The 19258-nt window shown below is 43.1% G+C and overlaps 1 protein-coding gene across 1 annotated transcript; it reads right to left on the bottom strand.

Moving 5' to 3' along the window:
* Window positions 1-468: 468 nt before the first annotated feature.
* slc43a1a (solute carrier family 43 member 1a) lies at window positions 469-18652 on the bottom strand. The gene is made up of 15 exons (XM_030780881.1): window positions 18416-18652; window positions 16155-16312; window positions 15674-15872; window positions 14344-14399; window positions 12155-12231; window positions 6914-7006; window positions 6656-6789; window positions 6317-6441; window positions 5998-6147; window positions 5857-5892; window positions 5564-5699; window positions 5123-5243; window positions 4939-5012; window positions 3290-3413; window positions 469-2843 (listed from the first exon to the last, which is right to left on the bottom strand). Exons 1-15 carry the CDS (start codon window positions 18418-18420, stop codon window positions 2640-2642), a joined length of 1692 nt encoding a protein of 563 aa, XP_030636741.1. The 5' UTR covers window positions 18421-18652; the 3' UTR covers window positions 469-2639.
* Window positions 18653-19258: the final 606 nt, after the last annotated feature.

Here is a 19258-nt window from a genome sequence, read left to right as displayed (position 1 = left end):
TGGTGTTGTGCTGAAGTGAAAATGCTGAGGATACAGAATCCTATAAGACCAGGACAGAAATCACCAATCTTGTGCTTGTAGTCATGGTAATGAAACGGGCTGCCTGAATTTGGGTTTTCCAGGTAAACTGTCAGTGCTTGACTTGATCTTGAAACAGTGTCTTTTAAGTTCTGCAATACTCCAAATTGACATAGTCGTTTTAAAAAAGACACGGTTTGACAGTGTACAGGCGTAAGGTCACAGAGAATGAAACGATGTCATGATATCACACAGACAGCATAAAGTCATAAAGACACGTGTCTGTATCAGGTGCTCAAACTCCTGCCGGGTTCTGTCTCAAGCTTTTACTCAACAGCTGATTGGTTGTTGCCAGTCCCTCAGGGACCACTGTGATTAGCTGCAGAATGTGGTTACTGCATTTTCACAACATATTAGCAGTCAAGGCAAAACCGAGAGACAATGACACTGTCTTGTTACATGCACATCTTTTATTTTGAATTTTATTTTTTGGGGTATCTTAAAGCTGTGATGCCTGTCTACATGTTCATGAAAAACTTCCCCTTTCCCCTCACATTTCTGCCTGCTTTCTCTTCCTTTATGGCTTTTCATTGCCTCCTCATGGTGGCATGTCAATGGCTTCAGTTAATACAGAATACCTTCTCTAGTATCTGTTTGGTACATTCAGTGTTCTTGTTTTACCTACGGACACAAGGCACTATGTGAAAAGGAGCAGAAAATAAAGCAAAAAGAAGGTTTAAAAGTTTGCCTATAAGAAAAGGAGAAGTGCTGTACAGAAGAAAGCGTACATTGCATAATTCATAGACAACCCCGTTTAAAACACATTCACTCAAAAACATGAAAGATATAACACTTTACCTGCAATATATAGCCCATAAAAATGATACGTTTACATTTAAAGTCATACAGAACAAGTATTTCAACAGCTAATGCAGGTAAAAAGTTAAAAAAAATCATCACTACATATTAGGTCATAGATAAAAGAGCTTTTCCATACAGTTTGGCTCCAGTATGTGACAGTGTATCAGTCCAGCTTCTACGACACTGACTCTGGATCAGTATCTATGGCTCCTCAGAACACAAGATAAGGTCGATTTTCAAATGTAACGCATGAATTAGTGCCAAGACGTCGTGTATCAGCAAGAGTGACACTGCTCAGTCATCAGGTTGGATCAGAATAGCTTTGGGCTGTAAGAGTACACCTGTGTGTTTAGATGAAAACACACAGAGAAATGTTTGATCATTTTCATTGGTAACTGCTGATTACTCTCTGGACAAATGCGGCTTTAGTGTGGTAACGGTTACGTGACATGTTCACATGTAACACTGAACTTTGGTTTTACATGACACATGTTCACATGTAACACTGAACTTTGGTTTAACCTTGAAATGGTGGTCATTTTCCTCTCTTCTTATTCCATTACGATATACCTCAGTTAATCTATCAGGACACCTCAACAGATAGACTACCTGGAAATCACTGTCTCTCTCTCTCTCTCTGCCACACACACATACACAGCCATGAGAACAGGCTCTTTCTCTGACACACACACATACACTCTTGACCTCACAGACAAATGCATTGACTCACTGCCTGCTCTGGACAGATAGAGAGCAGTTGAGGTAGATCATGGAAAACGAAGCAACATCATGGTTGTGTGTGAATGAATGAATGAATGAAGAACAATCCCAAGTTTTCACCCTAAAAGTTCTATTCCCCCAGACAAAAACAAAAATCCTAAATAAATACAATTTAAAAACCTGACATCACAATGCAGCATTGACAGGAACTACTATTCTCCAATCTCAACATCTTACACACCCACACACACACGCACGCACACACACACACTAAATCTACCTAAAAAAACAGTATTCAAGTCATTCCATATTCTAGATCCAGGTCTGACATTACAATGGCTTGGGAGAAACAGCATAAACAAACAAACACTTTGACCTACATCTTCCACGTAACTACTAGCCAATCAACCATTTTTCACACTTTCACATAACTACCACCCAATCAACCATCTGTCATTTCCTTAGGTACCTCTTCATTTCTCAGACGTGTCTGCTTTTCTCTCTCCATATGATGGGCAGGGCCAGACTCTTGTGTCAAATTCACTCATTTTGACCACAGTCTGTGTGGGAACAGTCACACAGGGGAGATTCCAGACGCTCTTTAGCTCAATGAGGTACTCTTTAGCTAAATGGAGGGGAGGGGGGGTGTTGGCAATCTTGTGTTTACTCTTTGAGAGCTATTTGTCACAGTCTCTGAGTGAAATTCTCAGGATGGAACCAGAAATTTACTACTCCACATCATCTAACAGCAGTTTCTTATTTTTCTCTTTTTACAGCTTCTGTCATAAACTGTTGTCAAACCTTAGTCAACCTGACAAAGTCAGACCACATATCTGTATGTCGAGAGAAAAGCAGAGAGAATCTTAGTTTCGACCTTAAGTTCTCTTTCAAATGGATTTATGAAATACGTGAGCTGAGAAAAAAGCTCTTAAAACGTGACTCATGCTGATTTTGTTGTTTCACTGTAAAAAAAAAAAAAAAAAAAAAAAAAAAGGCACATGAAAAATAGTACGACCCAGACTATTTGCTGGTGTTGACGGTTACGCCTCCTGGGGGAGATGGCCGTTGCTGTGGTGACCAATGCCGTTTGCTTCATGGGGGTTGAGAGCCTGTTTCTCCGGGGCGGACCGTGTGTCCACCTTCTCTCTCTCCACCTTCTCCTTTTTCAGGTGTCTGCGGTGGTAGTACAGGTATCCTGGCAACAGGAAACCGGCCAATGAGGCAATCAGCAGGCCTACATTGATCTGATTGGTGGGTGGAGAGAGGAGCTGTGATTAGCACTGCAGAGTAAAGAGCCATTGTGTTAAACTGTAAACACCACCCAAAGGCCAGAGATACAGTTGCTTTTTAACCACGTGTTTGCGTAGACAACCGGCTGTGCTGTGAACGGAATTGTTCATATACTTGACTATGTACTACGCGTGTTACTAAAGGATTCCACTAGAGGGCACAGCTTGTCTTCGAAACTGTCTGCCATTTTTTGTCACTGCTGACATGCTTGCTGGCCCTGTCACGTCCCATCCCTACACTGCCTCGTTCATGTGCGCAGTGCGTCTTGCGGACGTGGAGCGTTAATGGACACAGGATACACGAGGCAGCCATCACGCACACGTGAGCGCGTAGTTAAAAGCAAGTATATCTCCAGCCTAAGCTGGGCTGGGGAAAACCCTGTAGGACCTATAGGACTCACCCAGTGGGCGTCGCCTTTGAGCGGTCCCAACATGGCGATGAAGAGCGGCTGCTGGAGCAATGCCACCATGGCACTGATCATAGACTGGAGACCAGTGAGAGTCCCAAAGTGTTTAGATGGGTACCTGACACAGATAGAGAAAGGAGAGAGGGGGCGTTATTATTATTATTGTTATTATTGCTATTGTTATTATTATTATTGAAGGTCAGACTTGGATTGTTATTGAGTTTTTGTTGGGTTGCTGTTAATATTTATAATGGTGTTTGGAGGAGTGGAAAATCCACTTGTTCTACACAATAACCTCTGCAGTTAAACTCAGTGATCCTGTTCAGGGGAGAGGAGAAATAACACACACTTTATTAGTCTGTATCTGACTCACTGCATACACACTACTCTGACTCCACAAACACACACCACTCAAGGTCTCGTCATGCAAGACAATGCATGTTCTTCAGCACTCTTATATTTGTATCTGGTCTAATACTGAACTTGGCAGTAGCACTTGTGCCACAAACAGTTGCATAATGTCTATATGCCTGTTCTGTGTTCTGCCTGTTTTACGTCACAAACAGTTCCATAATGTCTATATGCCTGTTCTGTGTTCTGCCTGTCTTAGACATCACTTTGGATAAAAGCATCTTGTGCTAAATGAATAAATGCAATGAAATGGGTATGACGGAAAGACCAGGGCCAGGTTATGCCCGCTCAGTTTGGTGGCAGAAAACTTTGGAAGCCTGTTCATCTGTTCACGCAAAGGAATGTGTTTTTGTGGAAGAGGGTTAACATCTATACTGTTATGGAAACATGTCCTGCACAAAACAGCACATTGACTAAACAGCACTGACCTACAGCACTGACTAAAAAACACTGACCTACAGTTAGGCCTGTAACAATTATTTCATAATTGTCCATATTTTTTGACATGGTTAAAGCATTTTTAAAAATTTTTATTGTTTTATTATTTTTTTTCACATTTTTGTTTCCATCCATCAAACACGTTTCCATTGCCCTTGTGCACCCTGAAGCATGACAGAGCAGTAGCTGTCCCGTCAGAGGATGCTCCGCCTGCACTGACTTACAGTTGCGAAGTCGAGTCGTCTTTTGAACGTTAAAAATCCAAACGGAATTGGGTAGTTTCATGAAAAGCCGTGTTGTACCTTTGAGAAATGCCCATCACATTAAACAGATACACATTTGGTTATCACTAGAGTTTTCATTTAGTGTTGGTAAAAAAAATCACGTGACACTGTCCCGTTTGTCCTGTCAAAATGTGGGGAGTCTGTAAGCCAAACTGAGTTCAGCTAAACTATAATTGGACAATAGGTCATTTGGGGAAGGATTAGACTGTCAGCCTGCTGTCAGCTACACAGCATCAGTTCGACACAGGATTCTGCAAATGTACAGTAGCCAAAATCTGGTAGAGAAAGGGGCAGAATAAATAACACGAGATAGAGCTTGTCTCAAAACATAACACAACTTCACCGTTTTGGAATCGTTTTGGGTTCAAGCCAAACCAGAGGGAAGAGGTGGTTTGCCAGCTGTGTAAGCCTGCAACAGTGTTGGTGAATGTGCGTGTGTGTTTATTGTGTGTGTATGTACCAATGCATGTGTGTGTGCGTATGTGTGTGTGTTTAAGGGTAAATACTCACACAGCAGCGTACAGTCCTCCACAGCAGGAGTGAATAAAACCGCGAACCATAGTGTGCAGGATAAATGTCAGAATCTAAGGAGAGAGAGAGTTACTGAAACTATGGCATAATACAGGTGTTGTGAAGTCACCTGTGTTAATGCTGAGTGTGTGTGTCTGAAACTGTATATGTGTTTGCATTTTACCTGAAGTGGCAGGCTGTTGATGAGGGACAGTACGCCGAACATGATCAGTAACATGTTGGTGAAGGTGAAGGCTCTCATGGCATTGGTTAATTTCTGGATCTTTCTGTCACGCTTTGGACCACTAAAAGAAGAACCATTAGAATATTCAATTTAATCTCTCATCACTGGCTCTGTCCTTTCATTTATCTCAATACATTTATCCCAGTGTCAATCCCAATGTCTGCCCAAAATTCAACATGCTATATTATGATGGATGAGTGATTTTAATCCAAATTAATCACATTACAAACAGACTTCACATATGTAGAAAACGTCTTAAGAAAAAAATAAAGAGATATGTCCCTTGCTCTCTCTCTCTGTGTCTCTCTCTCTCCCTCACACACACACACACACACACACACACACACACAATGCACACTCACACACACAACACACACACACCTTTTCTGTCCATCTGTCACACCCTTCCCATCCGTCTCACATTCCTTCATCTTCCAGTCCATAATGTAACCAATCAGAGGACAGGTCGCCAAACACAGCAGCTGCAGCACACCAAAGATCCCAGAGTAGAAACTCACTGTACAAATCAAACACACACACACACACACGCGCGCGCACACAGAGTGTAATAAAATGGAGTTTATATCATTTGAAAATTCTTTGTGGCTTTGCCCAGACAGGATATTGTACTGACAGAGAGTGCAGGCAGTGGATAAACGCAATCACTTTCTCACCTGTCTCCTCAGCCTTTTCAGCCACCTTCTCAGACACTACAAACACAGAGAAACACGTCAACATGCTGTTCTACATGCATCCCAGACACACATTTCTCCCTCCCTCTCTCTGTGTGTGTATGTGTGTGTGTGTGTACTTACAGTTCTCTTTCTCGCCATGGGTGATGAAGAATTCCACCATCTTGTTCATGGCTCCCATGAAGAAGATGATTCGCAGTTGAGTGATTCCCATGGTAACCAGACTCCACAGGAAAATGGGCGAAAAAACAGAGCGACGGAAAGGCACAGAGCCTGAAACAGAGAAAAAACATGTCAAAAACATGTCAGCATCAGACCGAACTTCAATGTCTGTAAATTACGACTACACTAAAGAATATGTGTCTTTGAGTCTATGCTTGTGTGTGTGTGTGTGTGTGTGTGTGTGTGTGTGTGCACCCATGCATGTGTGTGACACACTCACTTGGTACTTCACTGGGCAGTTTTTCTGTTGAGTGACGGTGCTCTACAGGGGACAGACTTAACTGCTCTCCGTCAGTGGTGCTTAATTTTCCATTCTCAGGAGCTTTTTCAGATCGTTGCTTTCTCCTGTGACAGAGATAGAGAGAGAGAGACACAGCGAGAGAGAGAGGGAGGGAGGGAGAGATAGAGAGAGAGAGAGACACAGCGAGAGAGAGAGGGAGGGAGGGAGAGATAGAGAGAGAGAGAGTCAGACAAAGACAGAGAGAGTGGATCTTAGTTTTAAAGCATGTCCATGGCAGAGATGGCTCAGCAGTGTGTACTGTGGGAGGGCTGAACTCACATCTGCTCCATCTCCTCAGGCGTAGGGAAAGCCTCTGCGGGCCAGTTCAGGAAACAGTTTATGAAGACAAGACACGCCAGGGCAGTCCACACCCACATGATGACGTTAAATGAAACTCCCGCATCATAAATCAACTGGGACCAGACACGCACACACACACACACACACAAACACACATTTTATCCAGTCCTGATTCATCCTGTTTGAAACGTCAGATTTCAAAACTAAAGGAATTTGCTGTGTTCCTGTAGCAGGTACCTTAACTCCTGGGAAAGTAACGGCGGAGGAGGCATACGAGCCAATCATCAAAGACATGATGGTGGAACTCAGACTCCCAAACATGTTCGGCAGCTAGAAAGAGAATAAAAACAGAGAGAGAGAGAGACAGAGACAGAGAGAGAGAAGAATGAGAATGTTGGATGTGAATTAATAAACATACAGTAACGTGACATGACTGTCAGGGGGCGGTGTTGAGCCAGTGTGAGAACTGGCCTGTGTGAGAGTTTCAGCCCAAGCAGATTTTCACACTCACTGCCGTTACCTTAACCGCAGACCTCAAACATCAATACATAACAGTCCTGCAGCTACAGGATAGAAATCTGCACATCTCAGACTACATATATCCTAATGCCTACTGAAACCGTCCTCCTCGCACACTCACTTTGTTCACGTGTGTTCACTGTCTCCTTCAGCTGGTCAGACAGGTCACTGACAGCAGGGGCCACTGTAGAGTGATGTCACAGGCAGTGTGTGTTGAGTGGCACAGGGCAGTCATAACACGGGCGTCTGAACCTGGGACCCCAGCCCTGGGTACAGTGTAACACAGGCCCTTACAGTAACCTGAGTTACAGTAATCTGGATTACAGTGACCTGAGTTACATTAATCTGGATTACAGTGACCTGAGTTACAGTAATCTGGATTACAGTAACCTGGGTTACAGCAACCAATGTGTCACGTTTCCTTCAGACCAGCTTTCACACACGTCTACAGGTCTGAGATTTTTCCAGATCTTGCCATTGCCTTGGCCAGTGGCTTGCGTGTCTTGTTTTTGACTGGTGAAACTGTTAGTAATCGTTTAGAAGATTTTTTTTGTCTTCTCCTATTTCCAGAAGGTCAAGTGTTTTTCAAAGGCTAACCCTGTTGCAACTGCTGAAACAAAACACCCAAACTTTAAAACATGCTAATAAAAACCTCCTTAAGCATTAAACTAAACTGACAATGTCATGTTTCACATACTTGAGCACACAGAGGTACAGTCAGCCCCTGTTGATATTTTCTGAAACATACACTTTGACCAGATGTGCCCAAAATCTTCCACAAAAATGTTGCCCTTTTAAAACAGTTTCAACCATAAAAACACAGCAGTTTTTTTTACATAAAACCATTCAACTAAGTAACGTTTAGTCTCTGCTGTTTCACAAATAACCTCTGATGTTTTGTCATGTTTGTATTTACAGAATTTTTTCCAGAGATTCTTATTCAGCTTCTTAATCTGGTTCATTTTATACAACGTCACAGCCCTTCCCTTCGCTGCTGGTGATGTTTCAGACGGTGAAGTCTTTTCCTTAATGGCTTCTGCTGCATCAGAAATAGAGAGAGAGAGAGAGAGAGAGAGATAGAGTGGGTGGTAGCCCACATGCCGTGCCGTGTGCTGACACTATTTGTCTTTTCCACTGTAGCACGAGGGTGGGAAGGTCACAGAAGGTCATGTCCAACAACAACAAGGTGGTAAACTTAGAGCAGGGGGCATGAATTGGGTTCCTAATGCTTGTGCTCAGATCAGAGCAGATCAAAACAGGAGGAAGAACTGCAGTGTTTCTCAGAATAGTAAATTCTCTCTTGCATTTACTGCTCACGCGCACACACACACACACACACACAAACTCATCCAGCCACACACGCACACACACACACACACACATATTCACAATGATTCAGTCTGTTCTGTGTGTCTGGACAGTGTGTCAGGAATGAAGCCCGTGCAAACATAAACATGTGTATGTGTGTGCGTGTGTGTGTGTGTTTGTTTGTTTTTGCTAACTTAGACATTTCACTGAAAGCAGAAAACACACACTCGCTCCCCAACACACACACACACACACACACACACACACTCTCTCTTTCTCTCTCTCTAAAAAACAGAGCACGAGAAATTCACAGGACTATGAAGCCAGACTACAGTGTATACAGACAGTGTGTGTGTGTGTGTGTACACATGTGCCTGTAAAACTCATCCGTATGTTCTGCCTGTCACGGTAAACTGTGACAATGTGTGTGTGAGTGTGTGTGTGTGTGTATGCATCCTGTGTGATGGAGCAGGAATGTTACATTTCTGTGTGTGTATACATGTAGATGTATGCATGTGCATGTGTGAGAGAGTGAGAGTGAGTGTGAGTATTAGTTTTGTAACTAGTGTCAAATGTTAATAGTCATTTGCTACGTGCAGTCCAAAATGACAGATTTAATAAGAAATCAAACAGAACTAGTGTCCTTTCAACCCTTTTACACTCCTGCCCATCAAAATCTCAAATAAGCACGTAAAAGTGTGTGTGTGTGAGAGAGAGAGAGAGAGAGAGAGAGAGAGAGAGAAAGACACACACACACACACATAGATGGAGATATAGCCCCACAAAAAGCTATAATTCTGTTTTAACAGTGAGTGCATGTTTACAAAATAAATGGTTGATTACATTTACAATTAGGGATAGGTTATTAATCTTTGGTTACATCTAACAAGCATGTGTGCCATATGTGTGAGTGAGAGAAAGAGAGGTGTGTGTGTGTGAGACAGAGTGAGAGGTGTGTGTGTGTGTGTGTGTGTGTGTGTGAGAGAGAGAAAGAGAGAAAGAGAGAGTTTTTTGGGAGTTTTTTCTTGCCCGCCATGAGGATTAAGTCAGGGGGTGCCGTCCTGTTTTGATTTTGATTGCTATGGCCTGTAAAGCCCTTTGAGACTGTAAACAGTGATATTGGGCTCTAAATAAACTTGAAACTTGAAACTAGAGTGTGTGTGTGTGTGTGCATGTGTGTGTGTGTGAGACAGAGAGGGGGGTGCGTGTCAGGGAGCCATTACCTTATGACGTAAAACTGAAAACAATAACAGAGTGACACTGTCCGTGTGCTGTGAGTGCTGCAGACAGAAGTCTTTTTGTTTTCCTCTGATCACTGTGTCAACAGAGCATATGAGGTTATCACATGTCAATGTCTAAAAGGCCAGCAGAATGCCTGATGTGTGTGTGTGTGTGTGTGTGTGTGTGTGTGTGTGTGTGTGTGCAAAACAAATGTTCACTTAAGAAAAAGAACATGTTGATTATTGTACAAAACCATCTCAATCCTGAAACAAACTGGAAACCTACCTGACCCTAAACAGACAGTACACAGTCGTAATCTACCTTACCATGGTGACTGATTCAAAACTGAGTAGAACACCGATGAAGTACAGACCGAGTGAGCACAGCCTGAACTGGGCAGACAAAGGCAAACCTGACTGCACAGAGAACACAGGCAAACCTGACCGCACAGAGAACACAGGCAAACCTGACCGCACAGAGAACACAGGCTGTATTCGCACTCTGATCAGGGAACAGTGGAGACACAGCTGCATCTCCTGAATGAATGTGAAAAATACAAACAATTTTGACAGGAATATTTTCAAAAACAGGAAGAATTCTGGCTGAGTTCCTCTCCTATAGCAGTACAGAAAAGCTTCCCTCCCACTGGGAGGGAGGGAGGGGGGAGGGATGGAGGGAGGGAGAGTGGGAGAGAGAGAGGGAGGTAACAACTTGTCACAACCTGAGGAACAGCCAGGGAGTTCCCTGTCTCTCTCACCCTATCATCCTTATTATTGTTATAATAGGTTATTATTGTTGTTGTTCTTATTGTTTGTTGTTGTTGTAGTAACAATAATAATCATTTTATTATTCATTTTTATTTTTATTATTATTATTATTGTTGTTGTTGTTAGTTCTCTCTCATCGCTTTTTATTGTTTTCCTTGTCACTTTCCCTGCTTCCTTATACGCTGTTACCATTAGTTTACCATTAACGTGTGTTATCACAGAAATGATCTGCTTTGGCAATGTTGTGCATATTACAGCAATGTCAATAAAGCCAGCTGGACTGAGGAGACAGGGTGCTGTTTTCAGAATCAGCCTTTCCTCACTTCATATGACATAGAGGAATGAAGAGAGAGAGAGAACACAAGCACATGCCCAATGTTACAGGGAACACTGCTGTCCAAAACTGCAGTTTCTCTGTATTTTTGTTTTGTTTGTTGTTTTCACATATTCAAATTACACTAGTTATCAAATTTCTTCTCTATATGAAAATATAGAGAGCACTGCATAGGTGCACTGGAAACTACTAGTATTTTGATTTTAAGATTTGCATGTTTTGCTTGTTTGCTTGTTTGTTCTTCCAAGTGTTTGTTTTTGCTGTAAGGATGCAGGATGGTGGATTCTGGTAATTCTGGACTTAGTGTTAAATGCTCTGGGAGGGAACCTCTCTATCAGACTAGATCAGACTGTCCGATCACAGACAAGCCTGCCAAAGAAACACATCAAAGAAACACACACTCCCACTGGGCATCCTTATGGACCAATACAGACCACTGTGCCTAACCGGGAGGCACACACATACGCACACATATACACACTCACACATACATTGACTTCCATCATAATAAAAGTGAAGAATAATAAACCAACCCGAACCCTGACCCCAGCTAAACACTTTGACACTTAGGTTTTACCAATAACAACAATAAAAAAAAAACATCTCTGCATTTTTTTCCCAGTGAGGACGACGATTTTGACCCCAGCTTGACAAGGTATCCTAATGCAATAGTGTGCTTACAGTACAATATAAACACACACACACACACACACACACGCACGCACACACATGTATATGTTTGCTCAGTCTTCAATCCTGACACACACCGTAAAGGCTGCCTTCAGAACAGACTGAAACAGTGTGTGTGTGTGTGTGTGTGCAATATCTTTATTTAGCATGTACGTGTGAGAGTACTGAGTGTATAAAGTGTGTGTGTCCTTGTGTGTGTAGAGCAGAGGTGACTGTGCAGGATAGAGGGGGAGGTGTGTCAGTTATTTGGGACTGTGATTGGTAGAGACTCATGAAAGGACATTTCCCATGCAGGTCTCACACACACACAAACACAAACACGCACAGACACACACACACACACACACACACACACACACACACACACTGCATCAGAGTCCCACACCTGTCACAAGAAATCCACGTGTTGAGCTGCAAATAACGAACAGAGAACAAACGTGACGTGTCTGCTCTGAGTTTATAGCCTGTCACTCTTTCTCTCTCTCCCATCTCTCTGTGTTTATAGCCCCCTTTCTCTGCCCTCTGTCCATCTCTCTGTGTTTATAGCCCCCTTTCTCTGCCCTCTGTCCATCTCTCTGTGTTTATAGCCCCCTTTCTCTGCCCTCTGTCCATCTCTCTGTTTTCCTCTGAACATCTTACCGTTAATGATGTGAAGGTCAGACAGATTCCTCCAAAGCCATTGAGTGACAGAGCGAGAAAGATGAGTGCAGACAGAACTGGAGGAAAAAATGAAGGAGAAGAAGAGTCAGAGAGGTTCCACACAACCTCCTGTCAGTAAAGAGGTTTATTATGACATTACAAACCTTTGGTCTGATGAGCAATACATGAAGAATACACGTCACATTGTCTGAATGTTACTCACGTTACTTATGTAACACACTGTACAGCAGCACACATGTCAATTAAGAATGAAACAGGCCACATGACCCGGGCAAGGGGACACAGTCTAGTAAACTGGCTACACTGTGTTTTCCTCCAAACTCCTCAGTCAGATTATTTAAGCACAGAAGTGCCATTTCTCCTTTCTCTTCAACTGACATCTCATCGTTTCTCTCAGACTGGGATCTCTCTCTTTCTCTTCAACTGACATCTCATCGTTTCTCTCAGACTGGGATCTCTCTCTTTCTCTGGAATGTTCACTCTTTCTCATGGCTCTTACTTTCTGCTCTTTCTGGCTCTAATGCACATGTGTCACATCTGTCCTCTCTCTGAGTCCCTATTTCTCTGTGACTCCCTCCCTCTCTCTCTCTCTTTGTGAGTTTCTCTCTTTGAATCTCTAAGTGACTTTATCTGTGAGTCTCATCCTGTCCTATTCTCTGTCACCCTCTTTGTTTCTGCGTCTCTCACCCTGCCACCTTCCCCGTGACTCTCTTTCTCTCTGTGACTCTCCCCTGTCTCTTTCTCTGAGATTCTCTTTCTCTCTGTGACTCTCTTTCTCTCTGTGACTCTCACCCTGTCTCTTTCTCTGAGATTCTCTTTCTCTCTGTGACTCTCTTTCTCTCTGTGACTCTCACTCGGTCTCTTTCTTTAAGATTCTCTTTCTCTCTGTGACTTTGTGAAGAGATTCTCTCTCTCAGGGTTTCTCCCTTTCCTGTTCCTCTCACATTTATTATCTTCACTGTGTATTTACGTAAGGGGAAAAATCAATGTCACCACTGGTCCACATTTAACTCTCTTGCTTAACACCAGGTGTAAACATTCAATACAAAACACTGTATCAATAGCAGGTATAAAAAAACAAGCTGTTTTTTGTGTTGTTTGTCTCTGTGGGAATTAGAGAAAGGTAAACTCTCTCTCTGGTCCTGCGTTACAGGTCTAATTCACTGCAGTGGCAATTAATGAAACTGGCAGTTAATGTCCTGAGTTTCCACAAGCCTGGAAGGCAACAAGTGATTCCAGACTGAGTGTGAAACTGAATTGACTGTATGACTGAAGAGAGCTGAAGAGGGCTGATGTGTGGACCGGACTCCAATGATGAGGTTCCTCTCTCTGCCTTATCATACACCACATAAAACACTCCATAAATGCTATACAAACCCACACACACACATACGCGCACGCGCACACACACACATACACACACATATTCATTCATTAATTTTCTAAGCCGCTTATCCTAATTAGGGTCGCAGGGTTGCTGGAGCCTATCCCAGTCCTCATTGGGGGAAAGGTGAGGAAACACCCTGGACAGGTCACCAGTTCATTGCAGACACGATTTAGATATTTACATACTGCTACATTTCAAGGCTGCTATGCAAACGATTCAGTTCACGTTTCCATGCAAATTCCTTGACAAAGTTAAATTTCTCATGAGCATGTGCCACTTCTTTGGTTGGTTTTGGTTTTGAGGTCGGAAAGCCATGTCTAGGTGATTTAGCCAGGAGATCCACAGTGACTGAATTAAAACCAACAACTTCAGTAAAAGCGAGAGGGCGGGAGCATGCATTTCTGAACTAAACACCAGAACAGAGAAGGAATGAAAGACAACACTGCAGTGTGTGGGACTGATTTGAGCTTAATCTTTATAACTGAACTCTTACTGTTGAAAAAACTGAAATCACACACACGCACAGGTGGTGGGCTGAGACATGGTGAGAACATGAGTACACACTGCTAAACAGGAAGTGAAACATGCCAACATGCCAATTGTACCACAGGACTACTCAACCCTGCGAGCGAAGCACCCCGCCGACAACTAATTTGTGCGAACGCCATGTTCTAGAAACCTGAGCCAAAAGTGGACACTTCTGCAATATTTTCGACACGGCATGCGGTGGTGTCTGTATGTGCAGTGTGTTTATGTTTATGTTTACAGGGACAGTGCTCACCTGCTGGATTATACGCCGAGATGGACATCATCGCACATGACAGAGCAAAACACGCACTGAGAGAACAAGAGAGAGAGGGAGAGAGAGAGAAAGAGAGAATTGTGTACATAACTAAGGAGTTTATTAGACTTGTTTGAGAGAGAGAGAGAAAGAGAGAATTGTGTACATAATTAAGGAGTTTATTAGACTTGTTTGGTTGCAGTTTCACTCTTGTCAGTCAGTGGGAGGGAGGAAACAAGAATGTGACAACATGTAATAACCTGCAGTGTAGCTTTACCATAAAGGTGTGTGTGTGTGTGTGTGTGAGAGAGAGTTATCTTTTTTTTTTTTAATTTCCTATGTTACAGATGTGTGAGTGTATGTGTGTGGTGCTTACAGAGTCAATGTCAGTGGTATTGAGGGAAGGGAGGAGCCCTTATCAGAAATGAACACACACTCCACCCTATTCACACACTGCAGAATGCAGTCATTCCTGGTTAACACACACACAAACTGCTAATAACAGGCTCTAAAGTATGTCAGAGAAACCGCATGTGTGTTTGAGAGAGAAAGGATGAATGGGTGTATGTAAACAGTATGAAAGAGATTAACTCTATAGCCCCTTTCACACATGCACTGCAACCCTAAAATAATCTAGACTCTAACCAGAGAGGCTGTATGTGTGAACAGAAATGTCTGAAACAGTCAACTCGGATTCTAAACGGATTTTATTCTATCAGCCCCCAGTACAAACTTCCTTTTCTCTTCGTTTGGGTCCATGTGTGAATAGAGCAGTTTATACTCCAGAGTATGCAAAGCGAGCAAGCGGCCATGTTGATGCCATTTCTAACATGCGACTGGTGCAAAACCGGAAGAATACAAACATGAAGAAGCAGGGTCATTTACATGATGACGCCAACCAAAATGTCTAACTGGAGAGACGATGAGATTCGGGAACTTGTGTCGGTAAGGGCCGACGCCGAAATCATCAGAGAAAAGTCGGTAGCCTCGTCCGCCTTTTTCGATTTGTTGAAAACAAAAAACTGCAATTTTCAAAGAGTACTTTTTGCGTCATGTCCTGCCTCCTGCACGCTCTACCCAGGCGCCACTCCCCTCCTAAGGAAAACGGAGTATGTCGAGTATGTGTAAAAGCGTCTGACTCGGACTATCTGCTGCTGTGTGCTGCATGTGTGAAAGGGCAACTTCAGACATAATGCGAACCTGATTCTGCGGTTATAGTGCATATGTGAAAACGGCTTATGAGTGCATGTCTGTGTGCATGTTTGTGTGTGTGTGAGTTTGTGTGTATGTCTGCATGTATGTCTGTGCGTGTGTGTGTGTGTGTGTGTACCTCCCAGTTAGGCGTAGTGGTCTGGGTCCGTATCGGTCCATAAGGATGCCCAGTGGCAGAGTAGCAGCACTGAGCAGGAAGGAGCCGATGGTAAAGCCCAGATTCAGCATCTCATCCTGGTCCACACACACGGGCCACTCCCCCATGAAGTTAGACTTACTCTTATTCCCCATGGAGTTCACAACATCTGTCCCATTTTCTACACCAGAGAGAGAGAGACAGAGTGAGAGAGAGAGAGACAGAAAGAGAGGAAGGTATGGAAAAACAGAGGAGACAGAGTTAATATTTCAGGCATCAGATCATGTTTCGCTGCCCATGTCTCTCCTGGTTGCCTGTTATGGTGTGCTTGATTTGAAAGGAGGCACTGATAGGCTCTCATTGTTTGGGTGTCTCTGGTTGCTTACTCTCTTAATTGGCCTGTCTCATGTGCACTCATTCGTGTAGAAATCAGTGACTGCGTGGCGTTACTGTGGAGACGTACCTGTGCACAGGTGAGAGTAAAGGCCCTCGGTTTTAAGCATTATGAGGAGAGAAGCCCAGCCCAGTAGAACAGCAGAACACCACAGGTTCTCCAGCACTGCTGTACACGCCATCCACCAGCGCCGGGCATAGGCCTGGGAGAGAGAGGGAACCATGCCCCTGTCAGAGAGAGAGAGAGAAACAGAAAGAAAAAGAGAGGGGGGGGGGGGGGGGGGGGGGGGGGGTGGGGGGGGGGGGGGTGGAGAGATAACAGTTTGTATTAATGACTAATGCTAGAGCCAGCAGCTTGGACACTTCCTGCTGCCTGCAAATGCGGGAGGGAAAAGAGACTTTTTTTGCCAGCTGTGGGTTAATCATTACTCCAGGAGGAGGAGCAGGGTTTACAGAGAAAGCCCTAATGATAGTTTTCCTGTCAGAGAGAATAGGCCGTTTTTTCCCTGTCTGCAAACTCATAATGGCGGGAAGAATTGTCTGACTGGACATAAAACTAGTCAGGTTTCCCTGCATTTCCCCCAGTGTCCAGGGCACTCTGTGTGTGTGTGTGTGTGTGTGTGTGTGCGTGCGTGTGTATCCTAGGTCACCTCAGTTTGTGCCTGTTTTTAAAAAAATAAATAAAACAGAAGGCACGGTCAGTGCAACCATGTCAGTTGGAGTATACACAAATCCAAAACAAACACACACAAACACACCAGCGTCACAGCCACAAAACAACACACAGATGTGACAACATACAAACACTCATCAATGTGACAACAACACACAAACACACACTGATGAGACAACAACATGGGTCAAACAGGAAAAGGAAAAAGAGTTTGGGAGAAAGGCACTTTAAAAAGAAGCAAGAAAGGAAGAAAGAAAAAGAAAGTAGACAGAGGGGTTCTAAGGTCGTCTTATTTGGGCGTAAAGTGGCACGTGGAGTGGAGGAGGTCTGTGGTGTGAGTGAGGGAGAGTCAGCAGGAGGTCCATTCAATCCTGCGCAGCCAGAATGTGTGTGTATGTGTGTGTGTGTAATGGGATTACACACAGGCCAGTAGATACCTCTGCGCCCAATGGAGCGTCATGGAAGAGGATTTCTTTTGTAATTCATATGACTGTGTGTGTGTGTGTGTGTGTGTGTGTGTGTGTGACAACCTAACTGACCACATTAGCACTGTAGTGGGAGCTTGCCAACACATTACGCACATGCCACGCAACACAGAGAAAACAGTCCCAACACCAACAAACAAATGTCAACACCTTGAGCCTTGTTGAGGCCTCTATGTGTGTGTGTGTGTGTGTGTTTGTGAGGGAGCATATGTGAAGAACGGAAGAAACGGCGTTCCCATGTCTTTTCCTGTGCATCAGTGTTGTGTACAATATCGCTTTACATTTAAATTTGACCAACATCACGGTCACATCTTTCTGAATTAGAATGTTTACGTTTCTGTGTCCTTCAGTTTGTAACATGAGTAGAAAAAAACACGAGCTGTTAATAAACGTGCTATGAACCATGTTTGGATGGTGTGGATTGTTTCGCTTGTCTCACGCTTCGACATGCGCTAAGAAAATAAAGAACCATTTGGAGATTCAAAAAAACAAAAGGTGGACTGACCGCAAAAGTCATTGAATTACTTTAAAAGAGTTTCCAAAGCCACTGACTTAAGACCCAAGAATGTTGCCGAGTGGCGAATGACCTCAAATCACCACAAAAGGGCAAAGAGTTCGGGTTTTCCTATAGTTTACAAATTACTACCTTAATCCGTTTATCAATTCCCCAGACCAGACACAAACACATTCCCATATGTACCCACATAAGATATTTTTGTTTCTTTAAAAAGGGCGTCTACTGAAGCGCCATGTGTTCGCGCTTTTCACTACAAACTGCTCTTTTCACACGACACCCACTCGTTCTTAGCTTCCTAGCTTCTTCGCTTCCTTCATAGTTTCATCAATCATTTAAACTATGTTTAGTTATAACGTTTCATCAGCAGCTATTACGTCTCCAGGACGACAGCTAATAAACATGGTCATTTTGTGTGTTATTACAATTTAAAAATAAAAAACGTTAAAGATCACAAAGGAAATGAGTGCCTTAAACATAGCTCTAAAACAAAACGTCATTGGGAAACTTCATGTGCCACGTCTATGTTTAAGTCTGGTTTGATGGAAGCTAAGTAAACTCAACGTATTTTCACAAATCTACGCCAGTTTAACGTTTGGCTACACCACAATTCTAGTGGTAATGTAGATTTTTTTTTTTCAATCAAATAATAAACTTACTTCATTTTTCCGCCCTTTGAAAAACAAAATGTGCTGCACGTGGTTCGTCTCTGGTCCCCAGTTTTCTTCCGTATCGGCGCACAAAAAAGTTTATGATTTTTCACACAATTTACACACCTCTAATACATATGCCGGACTCAGATAAATTGTGGCTATGATGCTGATTGGAATATCGTCAGTTGTGAAATAAGATCCTTATTAAAGAGACCAGCTATGTAAACCCTTCAGTTTACTCTCTCTCTCTCTCTCTCTCTCTCACTCTGTCTCTCTCTCTGCTCATGCCCATTACCAATTGGGGAGGTGCGCTCGTGTTTCAGGGTACTGCTCTCAGAGAGTCCGTGACATAGACGGAGAGTAAAACCGAAAAAAAAATGTCTGCCTCCTAAATAAATGGATATGCATCAAATTATTATAACATTGTAATAGTTTATTATTTATTAAGTACAGTTTCAACAAACTTTACAAGCTGGAGAAGTCACCATGATAGAACGCTAAAACGAATATCATATAATTTAAGACACGTGCACGTGAGGGCAAGAGTGCTCTGCCAAAAAAGGTAAGAAGAACATGAAAACTCTGACGTCATGATTACTTTATATATTTACTGAAAGCCCAAAGCCTGTTAAGGTCTCTTCCAAAAGAAGTATGCCTGACACACCACTTAACACACCATGGAGGTGATGCTAAGACAATAGGCTATCCATGCTTCTTCAAAGGGACAGAACTGCCTTTTGTTTCTCAATGAGTTCCCTCATCGAATAAGAACGGGGGTAGACAATAAAGCAGGAGAGACTGCACAACAGCCTAATAAAGTAACTTCTGTAATCTACCAGAGAGAATCTA

This window comes from Chanos chanos, chromosome 1 (genome assembly GCF_902362185.1).
Source record: "Chanos chanos chromosome 1, fChaCha1.1, whole genome shotgun sequence".
Lineage (NCBI taxonomy): Eukaryota > Metazoa > Chordata > Actinopteri > Gonorynchiformes > Chanidae > Chanos > Chanos chanos.
This window is presented reverse-complemented; position numbering and strand designations above follow the sequence as displayed.

What these genes read in the sequence shown, in the direction of transcription:
- slc43a1a (XM_030780881.1), bottom strand. An exon ending in GTGACAGATGGACAGAAAAG is followed by an intron (nt 5,244 to 5,563) that starts GTGTGTGTGTGT and finishes TTCTTCTTTTAG; the next exon opens with TGGTCCAAAGCGTGACAGAA. An exon ending in GGAGGACTGTACGCTGCTGT is followed by an intron (nt 3,414 to 4,938) that starts GTGAGTATTTAC and finishes TATCTGTGTCAG; the next exon opens with GTACCCATCTAAACACTTTG.